The 13,718-nt window shown below is 46.2% G+C and overlaps 2 protein-coding genes across 2 annotated transcripts; both read right to left on the bottom strand.

Moving 5' to 3' along the window:
* Positions 1 to 4,560: 4,560 nt before the first annotated feature.
* On the bottom strand, positions 4,561 to 10,708 carry nipal4 (NIPA like domain containing 4). The gene is made up of 7 exons (XM_084684368.1): positions 10,557 to 10,708; positions 9,379 to 9,648; positions 8,320 to 8,376; positions 8,114 to 8,204; positions 7,575 to 7,735; positions 7,037 to 7,204; positions 4,561 to 6,648 (listed from the first exon to the last, which is right to left on the bottom strand). Exons 1-7 carry the CDS (start codon positions 10,594 to 10,596, stop codon positions 6,167 to 6,169), a joined length of 1,269 nt encoding a protein of 422 aa, XP_084540494.1. The 5' UTR covers positions 10,597 to 10,708; the 3' UTR covers positions 4,561 to 6,166.
* A 791-nt stretch (positions 10,709 to 11,499) lies between these two features.
* ins (preproinsulin) lies at positions 11,500 to 13,053 on the bottom strand. The gene is made up of 3 exons (XM_084683799.1): positions 12,988 to 13,053; positions 12,235 to 12,427; positions 11,500 to 11,781 (listed from the first exon to the last, which is right to left on the bottom strand). The coding sequence occupies exons 2-3, from the start codon at positions 12,413 to 12,415 to the stop codon at positions 11,630 to 11,632; spliced, it is 333 nt and encodes a 110-aa protein (XP_084539925.1). The 5' UTR covers positions 12,416 to 12,427; positions 12,988 to 13,053; the 3' UTR covers positions 11,500 to 11,629.
* Between the last annotated feature and the right edge of the window lie 665 nt (positions 13,054 to 13,718).

Here is a 13,718-nt window from a genome sequence, read left to right as displayed (position 1 = left end):
GCACACAAACATAGACAATAACACAAAGACAATTCCATACAGCTCCATTTAGCATTCTAGAATGGAACCGGGAGAATCCAGCCCACCAGCACTACTCAGCTGATGGCCCTGAACCCCCCAGAACATTCTTCAACAGACCATTTTATAGATACGACAGTTCTCAAAAGTGATTGGTCCATCCTACAGACATGAAGCTATACCAAATCTCTTCTGTCATTGGTTAAATCCTTAGAACAATACAGTTGAATCCACATTAAGTGCGTTCGACATGACCCAACATCATGCGGTGCTGCAGGCGGCTGACTTGAAATAATGAATTCTGGTTAGACTTTTTGTCCGACTTTAGACGGCGCCGAGGATACGTCACTGTGACGTCGCCATCAAAGTACCGTGAGATCGATTCGAGAACTGCCAGCTGTGTAGCCGAGCGCATTTTCTCAAGAGCAATTGCAAGGGTTCAAGTGACGACACAGCTATTTCATGATTGGCCAGACTCACACACGACAGTTTTGACGCGTGTTTTGTAATATTCGGACACCTTCAGTTTCGCCAACGCTCAAAAAAGTTTAATTGAATTAAAAATGTGTTGAAGAAATGGTTTTAGTCAGCCTCTTCACTAACGGTCAAATTATAAATAAAGTAAAGTAAGCAAACAGCACTTGATCGGTCATGACTGACATCAACGCAGCAAACCACGAGAAGCTGGAATGTCAGACTTCACAGAGCCGTTTTCAACTCCTCCCCGACTGCAAGCGGCTTCTCTCGCCGGTTGTTTCATGCAGCCGCAGTCCATGTCGAATGCACCTATTGTCTTCGGAACAACTGTCTCTTCCCCCCATGTGACAAGAACTCTTTCAGACTTCCCGTTTCTTAGACTTCACGTCTCCTAGTGTTATAAAACTACAGGTGGCATCTCTACCAAATCAGTTGAATCAACATACATTGTATCAAGCTTTTTAGCCAACTGTAAACTTCTCCTTAAACACATTCATTGTACATAGGCCCAACATTTCTTTCACAATACATAAATGAATGAATAATAACGATGGAGCCAGATATTCAAGTTTACAGTTACTTTAATCCGACAAAAACTTAATCAGTCAAACTAAAAACACAAAACAAAAAGAGCAACCTATAGGCCCTGCACGTATTATACTACAGTACTAATAGTATTTATTTTCGTTCACATGTATCTGCTTCTTGATCGGACTTGTACCACATTCTGAGAGTTTTCTGCAATGCTGAAAGTATGACATGTACAGTTTGTTGCAAGCATGCACAAGTTTTGGAGCTAGGAACAAGCTTCTGCGCTTGCCTCACTGCGCCACTGAGCACTATTCATTGAAATTAATGGGGACGCCATCTTGGAAGAAAAATCTAGCTGTGTCTATTAATATATAAGTCTATGGTGAAGACACTTGGGGCCAGTTGCATTAACTTAATTGAAGACTAGTCCTAGCCTTAGACTGTCTCAAATGGTCAGGTTAGGTTAGTCTAACTAAGCCTGTCTGTTTCATAAATAGTCAAACTGACTTCATTTAAGGTAAAAAAGTTAGCCACTGCAGAAAATGTTGACTGGGTTCTGCTTTTCAGCGGGAAAAAACTGCATTTTATTAAACGAGTGAGCAGATTTGCGTTGGAGTTGTTGATAAATGTAATTAGCGTTGGGGTTAAATTAAGAAGCTTAAAAACGCATACACTATTTGTTTATAAGACAACTTTTTCAATATTGTATTCCTTCAACAGATATAGGTTTTCATCAGGTTTAACTGTAAGCTATCAATGTTTCGCCGTTAAGTGTCACTGTTTTGTCCACCATCTTTTCTTTATCGCGAAGTGTCCTATTTTACCCATAATGCAAAGTGCAACAGTCTATCTAAGTCAGTCTTATGTTAGTCACTGATCGTAAAGCTTTATGCAACAGGTACATTGAAGTGTCTGTTGCAAGTCGGACTTAAAGTTGCATTTAAGTCTAAGATTAGGTCTATTTTTATGCAACTGGCCCCTGGTATTCATGTTTTACTACTGTGGGGTTCTGGTTTGGCCCCTCACAGCCACCGTAGCTGAGCGGTGGAGCTGTGAGGGCTCAGGTGAAGATGAGCTTCAGAACATCATCCTCACTAGCTCTCAGCTGTGGGTGGGTGGGTGGGTGGGTGGGAGGGAGGGAGGGAGGGAGGGAGGGAGGGAGGGAGGGAGGGAGGGAGGGAGGGAGGGAGGGAGGGAGGGAGGGAGGGAGGGAGGGAGGGAGGGAGGGAGGGAGGGAGGGAGGGAGGGAGGGAGGGAAAGAATAGGGAGATGATATGGGAGGGAGGAGGGGAGGGAGGGGGGAGGGGTTGAAAGAGAAAGGGTTAAGAGACAGAAAGAGGATGGAGATGGAGGAGGGGGAGACAGAGTGAGAGAGAAGTCCTGGACGATGAGTGATCACAGTAATTAGGACAACAACACAGCCAAGCAGGAACAAAATAACAGGAGACTTATGAAGGAGGAGGGAAGGATGAAGGGAAGAAGGGAGAGATGGATGAAAGGAAGGAGGGAGGGATGGATGGATGAAAGGAAGGAGGAGGGCATCTCTCTCAGCTTTTCATCCTCTGATTTCTGCCAGCTTTAATAACATGTTTCTGTCATGATTTAGAAAAGGCTGTGGGAGGTGTGTGTGTGTGCGTGTGTGTGCTTGTCAATGTGTGTATTTGTGAGTTTGCATAAATCCCAGTTCTTTCTATGGCATGTTTTTTTCTGTTTGTATGTATGTGTGTGTTTGTATGTACTGTATGTATGTGTGTGTATGTGTGTGCATGTGTGCAATGGTGGCTAAACATATTACATTGGTGTGTAAAAATGTGTCTTGCGTTGAGTGGCAGCGTAGCCAATCCCATTGACAGGATTAGGGATTAGGGAGGTGGATGACCAATCAGGAGCCGGGTGGAAGTGCCTGATCAAGACTGTGGGGGAGGGATTAGTGAGCTGCATAATGAACTAATGCCAGGAAGAGGAACACCCTAATATGGTCAGTGTGGCTGTGTGAAGCAACCTGTGTATGTGTACAGAGACTGTCATGTGTTTAGCACAAATCCTGTAATCATATCAATACAACATTCCATCCAGGATACTATACATTTGTAGGTGAACACACGCATGTACTTTATACTTGTTACTGCTGACGTTCACTCCATCATGAACTCAGTGATTTGGGCTCTGCTTCTACCTGGTGGTCTCTGCGGGTACTGCAGACAGAGGCCGACATTACGTGTAGAGTTGTTATTGAACAAACACATGGACATATGTTTTTCATGAAAATATATAAGGCAGAGAATCAAAAACTATAAGGAAGTCACATGGAAGAATTCTAAAGCCGTATTTCCAGTGTGTTTACTATGTTGTCCTCACAGGTCAATACTTAAATTCGATGAAAGTTTATTTATTAACAAACGAAAGGATATCATAAAGTGCTTGGCCAATGAAGCACAGAAACAGACATGGAACTCGTAAATGTATACTGCACAGTATTGGAACATCTCAAGCAGAGAAAGCTGGGCTGCGTCCAGGTGACACAGCAACACAGGTCCCAACAAGTCTGAGGACATAGCAGCAGTGTGGTGTAGCCATACAGCTCTCAGGGAATAACTCTCTGTGCCTGTTGAGTTTTCCTCCAAATTCTTTTTAAATTAATCATGAGCACTTCCACCCCGTGTGTATTCAGGTGTGTGTGTCAAGGTGAGTGTCAAGATGTGTGGGACTGTGTGTATCCAGGTGTGTATCCAATTTTGTGTTAAGGTGTGTTTCAAGATATATTTCCAGGTGTGTGATTAGGTGTGCGTTAAGGTGTGTATCCAAGTGTATGTATCCAAGTGTGTGTTAAGGTGTGTATCCAGGTGTGTGTTAAGGTGAGGCCATGCAAACATGAAGATCCTCCTCTGTGTTTAGACTAACATCCTCTGGTGCACGGACGCTTAGCAACTTCTCCTCTGAGGTTGTGTCTGCTCCCCCACCTCCTTCACTCCTTTTTTCTGACGTTCTTAGGTACACACGTTTTCTCCAACAGGGTCCCCAGAGGGGTGGGGCTTTCTACACACTTCTGAAGAAGTCCACCCCTCTGGGACATCTCAAGTTGTGAATCATTTACCTCCAGCCCACTACAATTGTCAGAGGAAGTATGTATGGAGCAGTCTTGAAGCCCAGCCAAGGATACCCGACACCTGTATGTTGTTAGGAACAGGATCCAACTGGAGGAGGGTTCCACGCTGAACGTTCCCTGAGGAGAACCGCCAGAACCGGTTTGGTTGTTGGAAGATTTACTGACTAGGATGGTTACAGTCTTCTTGCACGCACACACACATTAATATCCTTGTTTGTATCATGGGTGAATGCAATGCATGTTTATTAAACTTGACTGGTATTGATAGTGGATAGATGACTAGGGATAGTTGACCAGATCACTAGACTAGACAAGCTGCAGACAGAGAGGACCTACAGGTGTGTATCAGTGTGTAACAACACTGTGCAAGTCTCGTCAAGCTGAAATTCTGCTCACACAGCCCATAAACAACCATAATGCACTTCAGATGAAGCCAGAATGTTTTAATGACCAACAGAGGAATATGACTCGTTTGTTCTCATCACGGGCATATCAAATAAATACATCTATCTCTTCTTGTTGATAATTGCGAATAATACCAGCTCTTTCAAAAACCAATGCAGGCGAGGCCAGTCTTCCATAGCTATATTATATCATAGACAAGGGCCTGCAGTACCAACTGCGACATCATAGACCAGTTACAGTATAATACATGACATCACAGGTACAGTACAATCCCAGGTACAGTACAATCTGTGACATCATAAACCAGGTAAAGTACCATCTGTGACTTAATAGACAGGGCCTTCAGCACACAGCTTTACACCTATGAGGTCTATGTAGGGCCTAGTAATGGTGGGTTCTACAGATGTTCACCCATCCTCTAATCATACTGAATTATCTTCTCTACAACTCATGGCGACTGTCAGGTGACTATAACCAATGACCTCAACAGGTCAACACAACATCTGGGACGCAATATTGACAACATATTCGTGGTTGTGGTATTGCTTTCGAGAAGTGTTGTAACTAAACCATGAGCAGTTGTACAGGGAAACAAGAAAGGTTCTACAATGGTTCTTCAGAAGGGGAGCCCCACAGTCAAAACCGAGGAACGACTGGTGAACCACCACACCTCATAGACAGGGGTCTGCAGCCTCGTCATCCTGCAGCTTCATGGACCTCCGTCATCAGCATGTCAGGGACCTCTGCAGTCAGCCTCCTTGTGAAGGATCCTGATCACACTCGGGTCAGTTACTATCAAACAACACTACCAGGAAATGAGTCACTTCAAACCAACACATAACACCCTGAAAAGCCCAGTGAGACAGATCAACAGATCCTGAATTTCTCTGGCTGGCTGGAGCTGATCATCGAAATTGACCCAAGTCCGACCCTGAACCACTTGGTCCTGAAAACGTTCTGCATCCATGCATGGTTCTTACACACCAGCCAGGACGGTCCAAAGCAACTCTAGAACAGAATGTGTTTATCCTTTAACTCCAGTAAGAGGACGTTCTGGTTCTAGAACTGTAGCGTTTGAGACCTGAGATGTTGTCTAAGTGGTCAGATCCATGGTGGTTGCATCTGAAGAAAGTGTCACTCCCAGCTTGGTGTCTTCACTGCTGTTGTCTTTTGAGACCAGCCGATCCTCTACACCCTGAGTCCTTTACAGCTACTGTACACCAGCTACTGTACACCAGCTACTGTACACCAGCTACTGTACACCAGCTACTGTTCATTGCCTACTGTGCATCAACACTGCAACATAACAACCCCTTAAATACATGATTTACGGACATATTTACATGAGTTCAAGTGCATCTCTATAGAGCAATCTTCACACTGCTTGGGGGCCGAGAGGGATAAAGGGGGGCCTCCTGATGATGAAGAAGGAGGAAACCATCAGAAAATGATGAAGATGGCGAGGCAAGCAAGGTGGCATGAATGGGACCGCCGTCGTCATCTCAGCTGCTGCTGATTATGATGGGGAATATGATCAGCTGCTAATGAAGACGCTACGTCACTGGATGATGACAAGGACTATCAATATGAAGGTAGGGAAGATGAGGAAGATAAAGACAATGAAGACAACTAGCTGATGATGAAGACCCTAGGCCCATCCTCCCTCATGGGGGGCAAACTCTCCACCACCATGTTGTCTATCAGCGTATGTTTATCCTCCCCCTCTTCACCCTCGCCTCCCCCACCTCCCCCATCCCCTCCCCCTTCCTCCCTGTCCAGCGGCTGACACAGCCTCCAGGCCACCCCCTCTAGGGTCACCTCCAGGTCCTTGAACAGGTGCAGCATGGCCACCCCCAGGACGATGACCAGGAACCCGCCCAGTGTCCCCACCACGTCCACCCCGGACATAGAGCTCCACTCTTGGAAGAGGATGACAGAGGTGAGCAGCACCACGGAGGTGAAGCACACGTAGTAGATGGGGTAGACCAGCAGGGTGTTGAAGGAGTCCAGGGACTTGTTGAGGTAGTTAACCTGGATGACGATGGAGGAGACTAGCGTCAGCAGCAGGATCCAGGTCAGAGGGTTGGCTGCTATGGAGATGTCAAAGAAGACTGAGGGTGGAGGGGGAGGTGGGAAAGAAGGAGGGGCAGGTGGGTGGGGAGAATGGAGGTGGGGGGTAGGGAGGAAGGAAGGAAGGGGAGGGATGGGGAGGATAGGATGGAGGAGGGTGGAGGGATAAGGGAGGATGATAGGAGGAGGGAAGAGGAGGAATGAGGGAGGGGGTGAAAGGACCGACAGACAGAGAGAGACAGTATGTTAAACTTGAGGTATGAAATGTATGACATCATACATTCATTAATCCCCCCTCTCCTCCTTTCTCTGTCTATTCCAATCCCAGTAACCACAAGCTTTCAAATCCTACAGAAGACACAGAAGGCTTCCAAGTTCCTTCCCCTCTTCCTCGTCCCCTCTCGCCATATCTCCTTCCTCCCTCCCTACCTGTGCGTATAGCGAAGCCCAGTCCTTTCACAGAAGAGACAGTGAAGGCGCCCAGTAGAGAGCAGATGCTGATATAGATCAGGATGTTGCTGTTGCCATAGCGAGGTGACAGGTAGAAGATGAGCACCAGGCAGAGTAGCAGCAGCACAATGGCGTACACCAGGAACCCTGGGAAAGCAACAATCAGATCACTCATACGTATATAGTTAGCACACAAATAATAATAAAAGGCAAAAAACAGGAAATGCATACCTTCTGTTAGCCTACTTGACTACCAGCCTACGTGTCTACCATACAACCTGTCTACCATCCTACCTGTCTACCATGCTACGTGTCTACCAGCCTACGTGTCTGCCATCCTACCTGTCTGCCATCCTACCTGTCTGCCATCCTACCTGTCTGCCATCCTACCTGTCTGCCATCCTACCTGTCTACCTGTCTGCCATCCAACCTGTCTACCATCCTACCTGTCTACCAGCCTACCTGTTACCCAGACTAACAATGTACTTGTCTACATCCTCCCTGTCTACCAGCTCACCTGGGTCCAGTAGCTTGTGGGTCATCTGCTCCAGAGTGGAGATCTCCTCCTCTTCAGGGGCGTGGATGACCATGATGGTGCTGCCCAGCAAGCTGAGCACACAGCCCAGCTTCCCCAACAGGTTCAGGGTCTCCCCCAGCAGGTAGCAGGACAGAACTGCACTGAGGAACACCCACAACAGCACACACTGATTACCTGCAGGATAGTGTGAGGACAGGACAGGACAGGACAAGAGAATATTGGAAGAAGAATGGAGAGGAGAGGAGGGGAGAGGAGGAGGGGAGAGGAATGGACAGGAGAGGAATGGAGAGGGGAGGGGGGAGGGGGAGAGGAGAGGAATGGAGGGGAGAGGAATGGAGAGGAGAGGAATCAAATGGAAAGGGAAAAGAAAGGAGAGGAGATGAGAGTAGGAGAAGAATGGATAGGAGAAAAGAAGGAGAAAGGAAGAGTAAGGACGAGACGAGAGGAGGGGAATGGAGAGGAGAAGAGGGGGAGAAAAGGAAGAGAGGAGAGGGGAGGAGAGACAGAACTATGGATACCTGATAAGGACACTTCCAGCACCCAGTGGTGTAACTACGGTAGCAGGAGCAAACATATACGCTGCAAAGTTAGCCCCCTCGCCGGCGCCCACTATGGTACACACAGAGGGACAAACAGATCAGTGACCAGGACAGCAAAACATAATGTAATCATCTCTAAGATGTTCTGTTTCTAAGGGTTAATGGAGGCCATTTTGAGTCCATACTAGTGAGAAGACCCCCCCACCACAGCCAGTCCTTCAGATAGCCATGGCCGCCATCACCTGTAGAGAGGGAGGCAGGGGAAGGAGAGAGAAAAGAGAGAGAGACACAGAGAGAGAGAGACAGAGAGAGAAGGAAGGAAGGTAGACAAAGAAAGGTTGATCACAGGTGTTGCTACAGGTGAGTGAGACTAGCTCGTTAACACATCCACACACTACACACACACACACACAAGGGCACACACACACATTTGCATCCACACACACTTACATGCACACACTAGCATGCTCACACACTATGCTATTAGCAGACTAACTGACCTGCTCATATCCGTAACAGCAGATATGAGCATTTATGATCTGTATATAAGGTGTGAGTTTTGTATTAGTCCTTTGTCAGGGAATTTTCTTGTTGTCACTATGCCGGGCATTATGATTTGAGCTCCGCAAGTATTATGAGCAATACTTTGTTTCCGTTTTTTTAGTTTTTTTTAAAACACCTAAGTTGTTTATTATCTTGTTTTGCTGATGGACATCCATTAAAAGAAAACCTCTTGTGTTATATCTGTCTCCTACCTACAATCGACTCAACACCATGTGACAATAGCCTTTATTTAAAGAATGGCCAAAAAGTTGACTTAGAAGTATTTGGTGGGTGTATGGTTTTTTTTGTCAGTCAAGTCTAAAGACAGGATCTCAACCAATGTGTTGTTCTATGTCAATCAAGGCATGTCATCTCATTGATGAATGGTGGATGAGTAAGCTATGACAAGGTCACAGGGCACTTTGAAGAGAACCAGTTACAGGTCACCTGGTCGTGAATATCACTGCACTCTTTGCTTTCTTTTTTGCTTTTTGCTGTGGTGCATCAATTTGATCCATGTTCCAACTTCTCTGGCTGCTTAAGAATAGCGTGGACACACATTACTTGAACCTGCCCCGAAATTGAATTGACCTTTATGGGACCATTTTAGCCCTGACCGATGTGTTAAGTTTAATATCGGTTTTGGCATTTAAACCACACTTTTCTTAGCCCTTAATGGAACAGACCCCTGGTTTACCCACCTGCTCTTGTGTGTCCGGTATCAGCCAATCGGAGGAGGGCTTTCTTCTTCAGTAACACGCTTCCACCAATCAGAAATGCCGACATCACGGCCAGGCTCAGCCCCACCCAGAAGTTATAGTTGCTCCATTTGTTGTTGCCGGTGGTGACCAGCACGGCGATTGTCTCCGTGGTGTTGGGGAGGGGGGAGGTGCCATTTCCATCGATGGCTCCTCCTCCACTCAGCACACACACCACAGCCTGAGAGCCACACCACACATGCACTGAGGAACCTGGGGGGAATAACAAAGCATTGACATTCTCTAATTATGCTGAATTATGTTTCAGACGTCATCAACATTCCACAGGTAGATGGAACTGATTCTGGGGCGCTATTGGTGCATCAGGTCACACGGTAATGTCATACCAGCCATGACCATGCAGGTGGAATGTTCAGGTCAGACCGAGGTGAAGTGACCTTGTGGTATCTGGATGAAGCCACAGCCACGGATATTCAAATGATTCATTGTGTGTTGATTTTATTTAGATTGTTTTCGGTTTTAATAATGTACAGTAGGCTACGTGGTAGTGTTGTAATTATGGCTTGAAGTTTTCATATGATCTAAAATCACATGTAATGGACCTTAACAATACGATTTGAGTATAAAATATTCATATTTAATCAATATTCTAAATATGAATGTATAATCAGGATTCAATAGATTTCGTAAGATCTCATTCACGTCATACAAGATTAGCCATCAACGACTATTCTCAGGGAAGTAGTCCTGCATTCAAATTCAGTTCTTAACAGAAAATCCCATGATGTTAACATTGTCAACATGGGCGTCCTACTGGGCGTCAGTAATTTTGAAATCCGAGACTGTTTGCTCGTAAATTGTAGATTCTGCTCAAGCGACAAACACTCTACCCATACACTGGAAACAGACTGTTTCAGTTCCTTATTCATAGATATTCAGAGGACTGTGTTAATTTTCTTTACGTGAAAAGGACGATCGAGACGTTTATACAAATCACTTCCCCAGCCACGCACAATCCTGGTCACCAATAAGCATTGTATTTGAAGGCAGCAATTGTGCTGTTGTAAACTATGACACTACATTTGTATCTAATACAATCTTGTACGAACAATACTAATGATGCAGTAAATATAAATTATGCAGTGGTGTCATTAACTTACCGTTTCTGCATGCATCTTCTGGTAAATTAACATATTGCATTGTGTTGAAAACTTATCCAACCGTTTACGACAAATCAACTTGACACTAACTAGTTTACAATGACCCTATATATCAAGATATAGATGTAAAACGGTTCCTCTCTTTGCAGGCTAGACCTACTACCGAGCGGTGGTGTCTCAGAATTGATGATACGTTTAGCGGAACCCCTGTGGTTTTCATAGATTTCAGGGAGTGAGGCGTGCCTGTAAACACTGCACCTGCCCCCGGCTACACAGGTGTGTCGGCCCCGCCCCTAACGGCGCAGACTGACGACAGGAGCACTCGTTTTCAATTCACTTCCCGAATAATAAATAAATGTTCCTTCAACCTCAATCGACCTTATGTTTGCGTGGTCGTTAACTTGCTCCAAGAAGAAACATTCGTCAGTTAAACAAACCATTCTCTAAAGCTTATTGTAACGTTGAATGTAGCACTATTTCAGGACAAGCTGACAGTAGAAGCGGGACACCTTGTGGTCACTCGTCACTCCACCCAGACTAGTAGCATAATAAAAAAGGGATGTCAATTTCTGTCGGACAGGTTTTTCGTTATCTTCTACAAAGCCGGGAAGCCAACTCACTTGCGAGGTCTAATATCATTGGTTCCTCTAATTTACTCTTAGACTTCCCCTTTCTCAATGGTGACCATAATAACCGTCTCAGTTACGTGTGAAACAAATCCTTCCATCTACTTTCCATGCTAGACGTTTTATTTATATTACACGTTTCATAGCACTGGGTGTATCAAATCAAGTGCACCTTAATCGTTTGCCAATGTCTAAATTATAATAAATATATATCTATACTTACAAATAACAGACCACACTCATCTCAGCAAAATTCAAAGGCAGACACCTCATTCATTTCATAGAACTTTATTTTCTAAGAAAAATATAACGTGTCTCCGCATGTTCGGTTCCCATGTGCACTGAGAGCAGAGTTTCCGTCACATGTCTGGAGACTGGGAGATCTGGGGAGAGGAAGGCCAGGGTCTGGAGACAGCAGGGTTAGGCTCAGTGTCACACAGCCAGGCCTCAGTTGCAGTAATTCTGCAGATCGAAGATGTTGCAGGGTTTGTGGCAGCACTGCTCCACAATACCTCTCTTCACCATCATCTCCATCTGGTCCTTGAAGGCAAACTCTGCCACCTCGTTCTCTCCCTCTGCTGCCTTGGGGGATAGGAACCCTGGAGGGGGGAGGAGAGACGGGATGGAGGGAGAGGAGATGGGGGAGGGAGAGAGACGTGGAGGGGGGAGGGAGAGGAGAAGAGGGGGGAGAATAGAGAGGGGAGAAGAGAGGGAAGAGGAGAAGAGGGGGGAGAGGAGAGATGGAGGGGGGAGGGAGAAGAAAGCAGAGGAGGGGAGGGTGGTGAGGTTAAATGGAGGAGAGAGAAGAGAGGAGGGGGGAGGGAGAGGAGAGGACATGAAAGGTGAAATGGGGGATGGGAGGAGAGAAGGGGGGAGGGAGAGGAAAGGAGAGGAGAGGAAAGTAGAAGGGAGAGGAGAGCGGAGGGGAAAAGGGTGGGGTTAGACGAGAGGAGAGCAGAAGGGAGGGGAGAGTGGTGCGGTTAGACGAGAGGAGAGGAGGAGCAGAGGAAGAATGGAGCAGTACAGCAGCTAGAGGGAGCTAGAGTGCACACCTAGGAGGGGATCCACATCTCTCTTGGGGTTGTAGAAGAATCCCTTCTCTCCACAGACCAGGTAGAGGGCATCCACCAGGTGGGATCCACACAGGTGCTGAGGGGACGTTGCAGCCTGAGAGCTGGGGGGGCACACAGCCAGCAGCACCAGCACAGACACAGCTTGGAACCAGAGGGCCATGGTGACGGAGAGCTGACACACACACACACACACACACACACACACACACACATACATACATACATACATTAGATTATTAGGTAGACATGCAGAGACACATACAAATACACAAAACACATAGACAAACACATTGCAGTACATCACATGTACACACTAAATACACTCGCACCCACAAGCACATTGCATGTTACCAGTGACAGCATGAGAATTACAGTGAGCTACAGTGTACACCAATCTTTACCACCTGCAGTTGTAGAGTCTAGACTGTTCTCCCAACAGTCACTCATCAACCCAAGACCAAACCCAGATCCACCTTCTCTTTGACTGCTTAAGCACCTTCTCTTTTGAGTAACTTACGCACAGAGGTGTCCTGTCTGTCTGCCCCCATCAACACAGTTCTCCTTCCAAACCAGATAACCTCTACTGTAAAGCTGTACAACAACATATTTTCAAGTATTCAAAGGAACAGACTGGGGTCTACTACTAACATGACATCTAGTCTGAGCTGTAAACCTCCAGGTCTCAGGTCCCTGGCGGTGTTGAAGTCTGGTGAGGCCCTAGTGCTGTGTTACCTGTGGAGGACGAGGTGAGGAGGAGATGGTGGAGGATCAGATAGGTCTGGTAGAGATGTTGGAGAGCAGGGTAGGTTGAGGCAGATCAGTGGGCCTCACCTTAATATATATACCCCCATGGGTGGGGGTGGGGTGGTGGATACTGTGAGGGATGGGGCTGGAGCAGGCAAGCCTGGTTGTGGGAGAGTCTCTGGAAGGGGGTGGGGGGGCGGTATTCTCCTTTGTCAGCGGAAAAAGAATCAAGTGGACAGATTCTTAATGTTAAATGGCAATCCAATCAGTGCGCCTGGTTAGGCGTGTTTGTCTTACTAAGTGGCATCACAGATGGAACGGGTAAATCAGACGTAACTGGAGGTGCTACACTACCTGAGGGTGTGTGTGTGTATGTGTGTATGTGCATGGGTGTGTATGATACTCTCGTTTTTAGGGGGGGTTGCCCCTAACCCTAACTAGGGCTCAAGCGAGTGAATGAGTGAGCGAGCAAGTGTGTGAATTAATGAATAAATTAGTGAATGAATTAGTGAGTGCTAGTGAGTTAGTGAGTGTGTGACCAAGTGAATTAGTGAGTGTGTGACCGAGTGAATTAGTGAGTGAATTAGTGAGTGTGAGCAAGTGAAATAGTGTGAGCAAGTGAGTAAATTAGTAAGTGTTTGAATGAATGAGGAAATTAGTGAGTGAGGTGTGAATTATTGACTGAGTGAGTATTTGAGTGAGTGGGTCAGTAAGGGAAT

The sequence above is a fragment of the Hypomesus nipponensis genome, chromosome 20 (assembly GCF_054491055.1).
Source record: "Hypomesus nipponensis isolate SF chromosome 20, ASM5449105v1, whole genome shotgun sequence".
Taxonomy (NCBI): domain Eukaryota; kingdom Metazoa; phylum Chordata; class Actinopteri; order Osmeriformes; family Osmeridae; genus Hypomesus; species Hypomesus nipponensis.
The sequence above is the reverse complement of the archived record's forward strand: the minus strand, read 5'-3'. Positions and strand labels throughout refer to the sequence as shown.

Coding starts and splice junctions, on each gene's coding strand:
- nipal4 (XM_084684368.1), bottom strand. CDS start 10,596: ATGCAATATGTTAATTTACCAGAAGATGCATGCAGAAACG. Junction 9,649..10,556: donor AGAAGATGCATGCAGAAACG/GTAAGTTAATGA, acceptor TATTCCCCCCAG/GTTCCTCAGTGCATGTGTGG. Junction 8,377..9,378: donor TACCGGACACACAAGAGCAG/GTGGGTAAACCA, acceptor CCCTCTCTACAG/GTGATGGCGGCCATGGCTAT.
- ins (XM_084683799.1), bottom strand. CDS start 12,415: ATGGCCCTCTGGTTCCAAGCTGTGTCTGTGCTGGTGCTGCTGGCTGTG. Junction 11,782..12,234: donor AGATGTGGATCCCCTCCTAG/GTGTGCACTCTA, acceptor TCCCCCCTCCAG/GGTTCCTATCCCCCAAGGCA.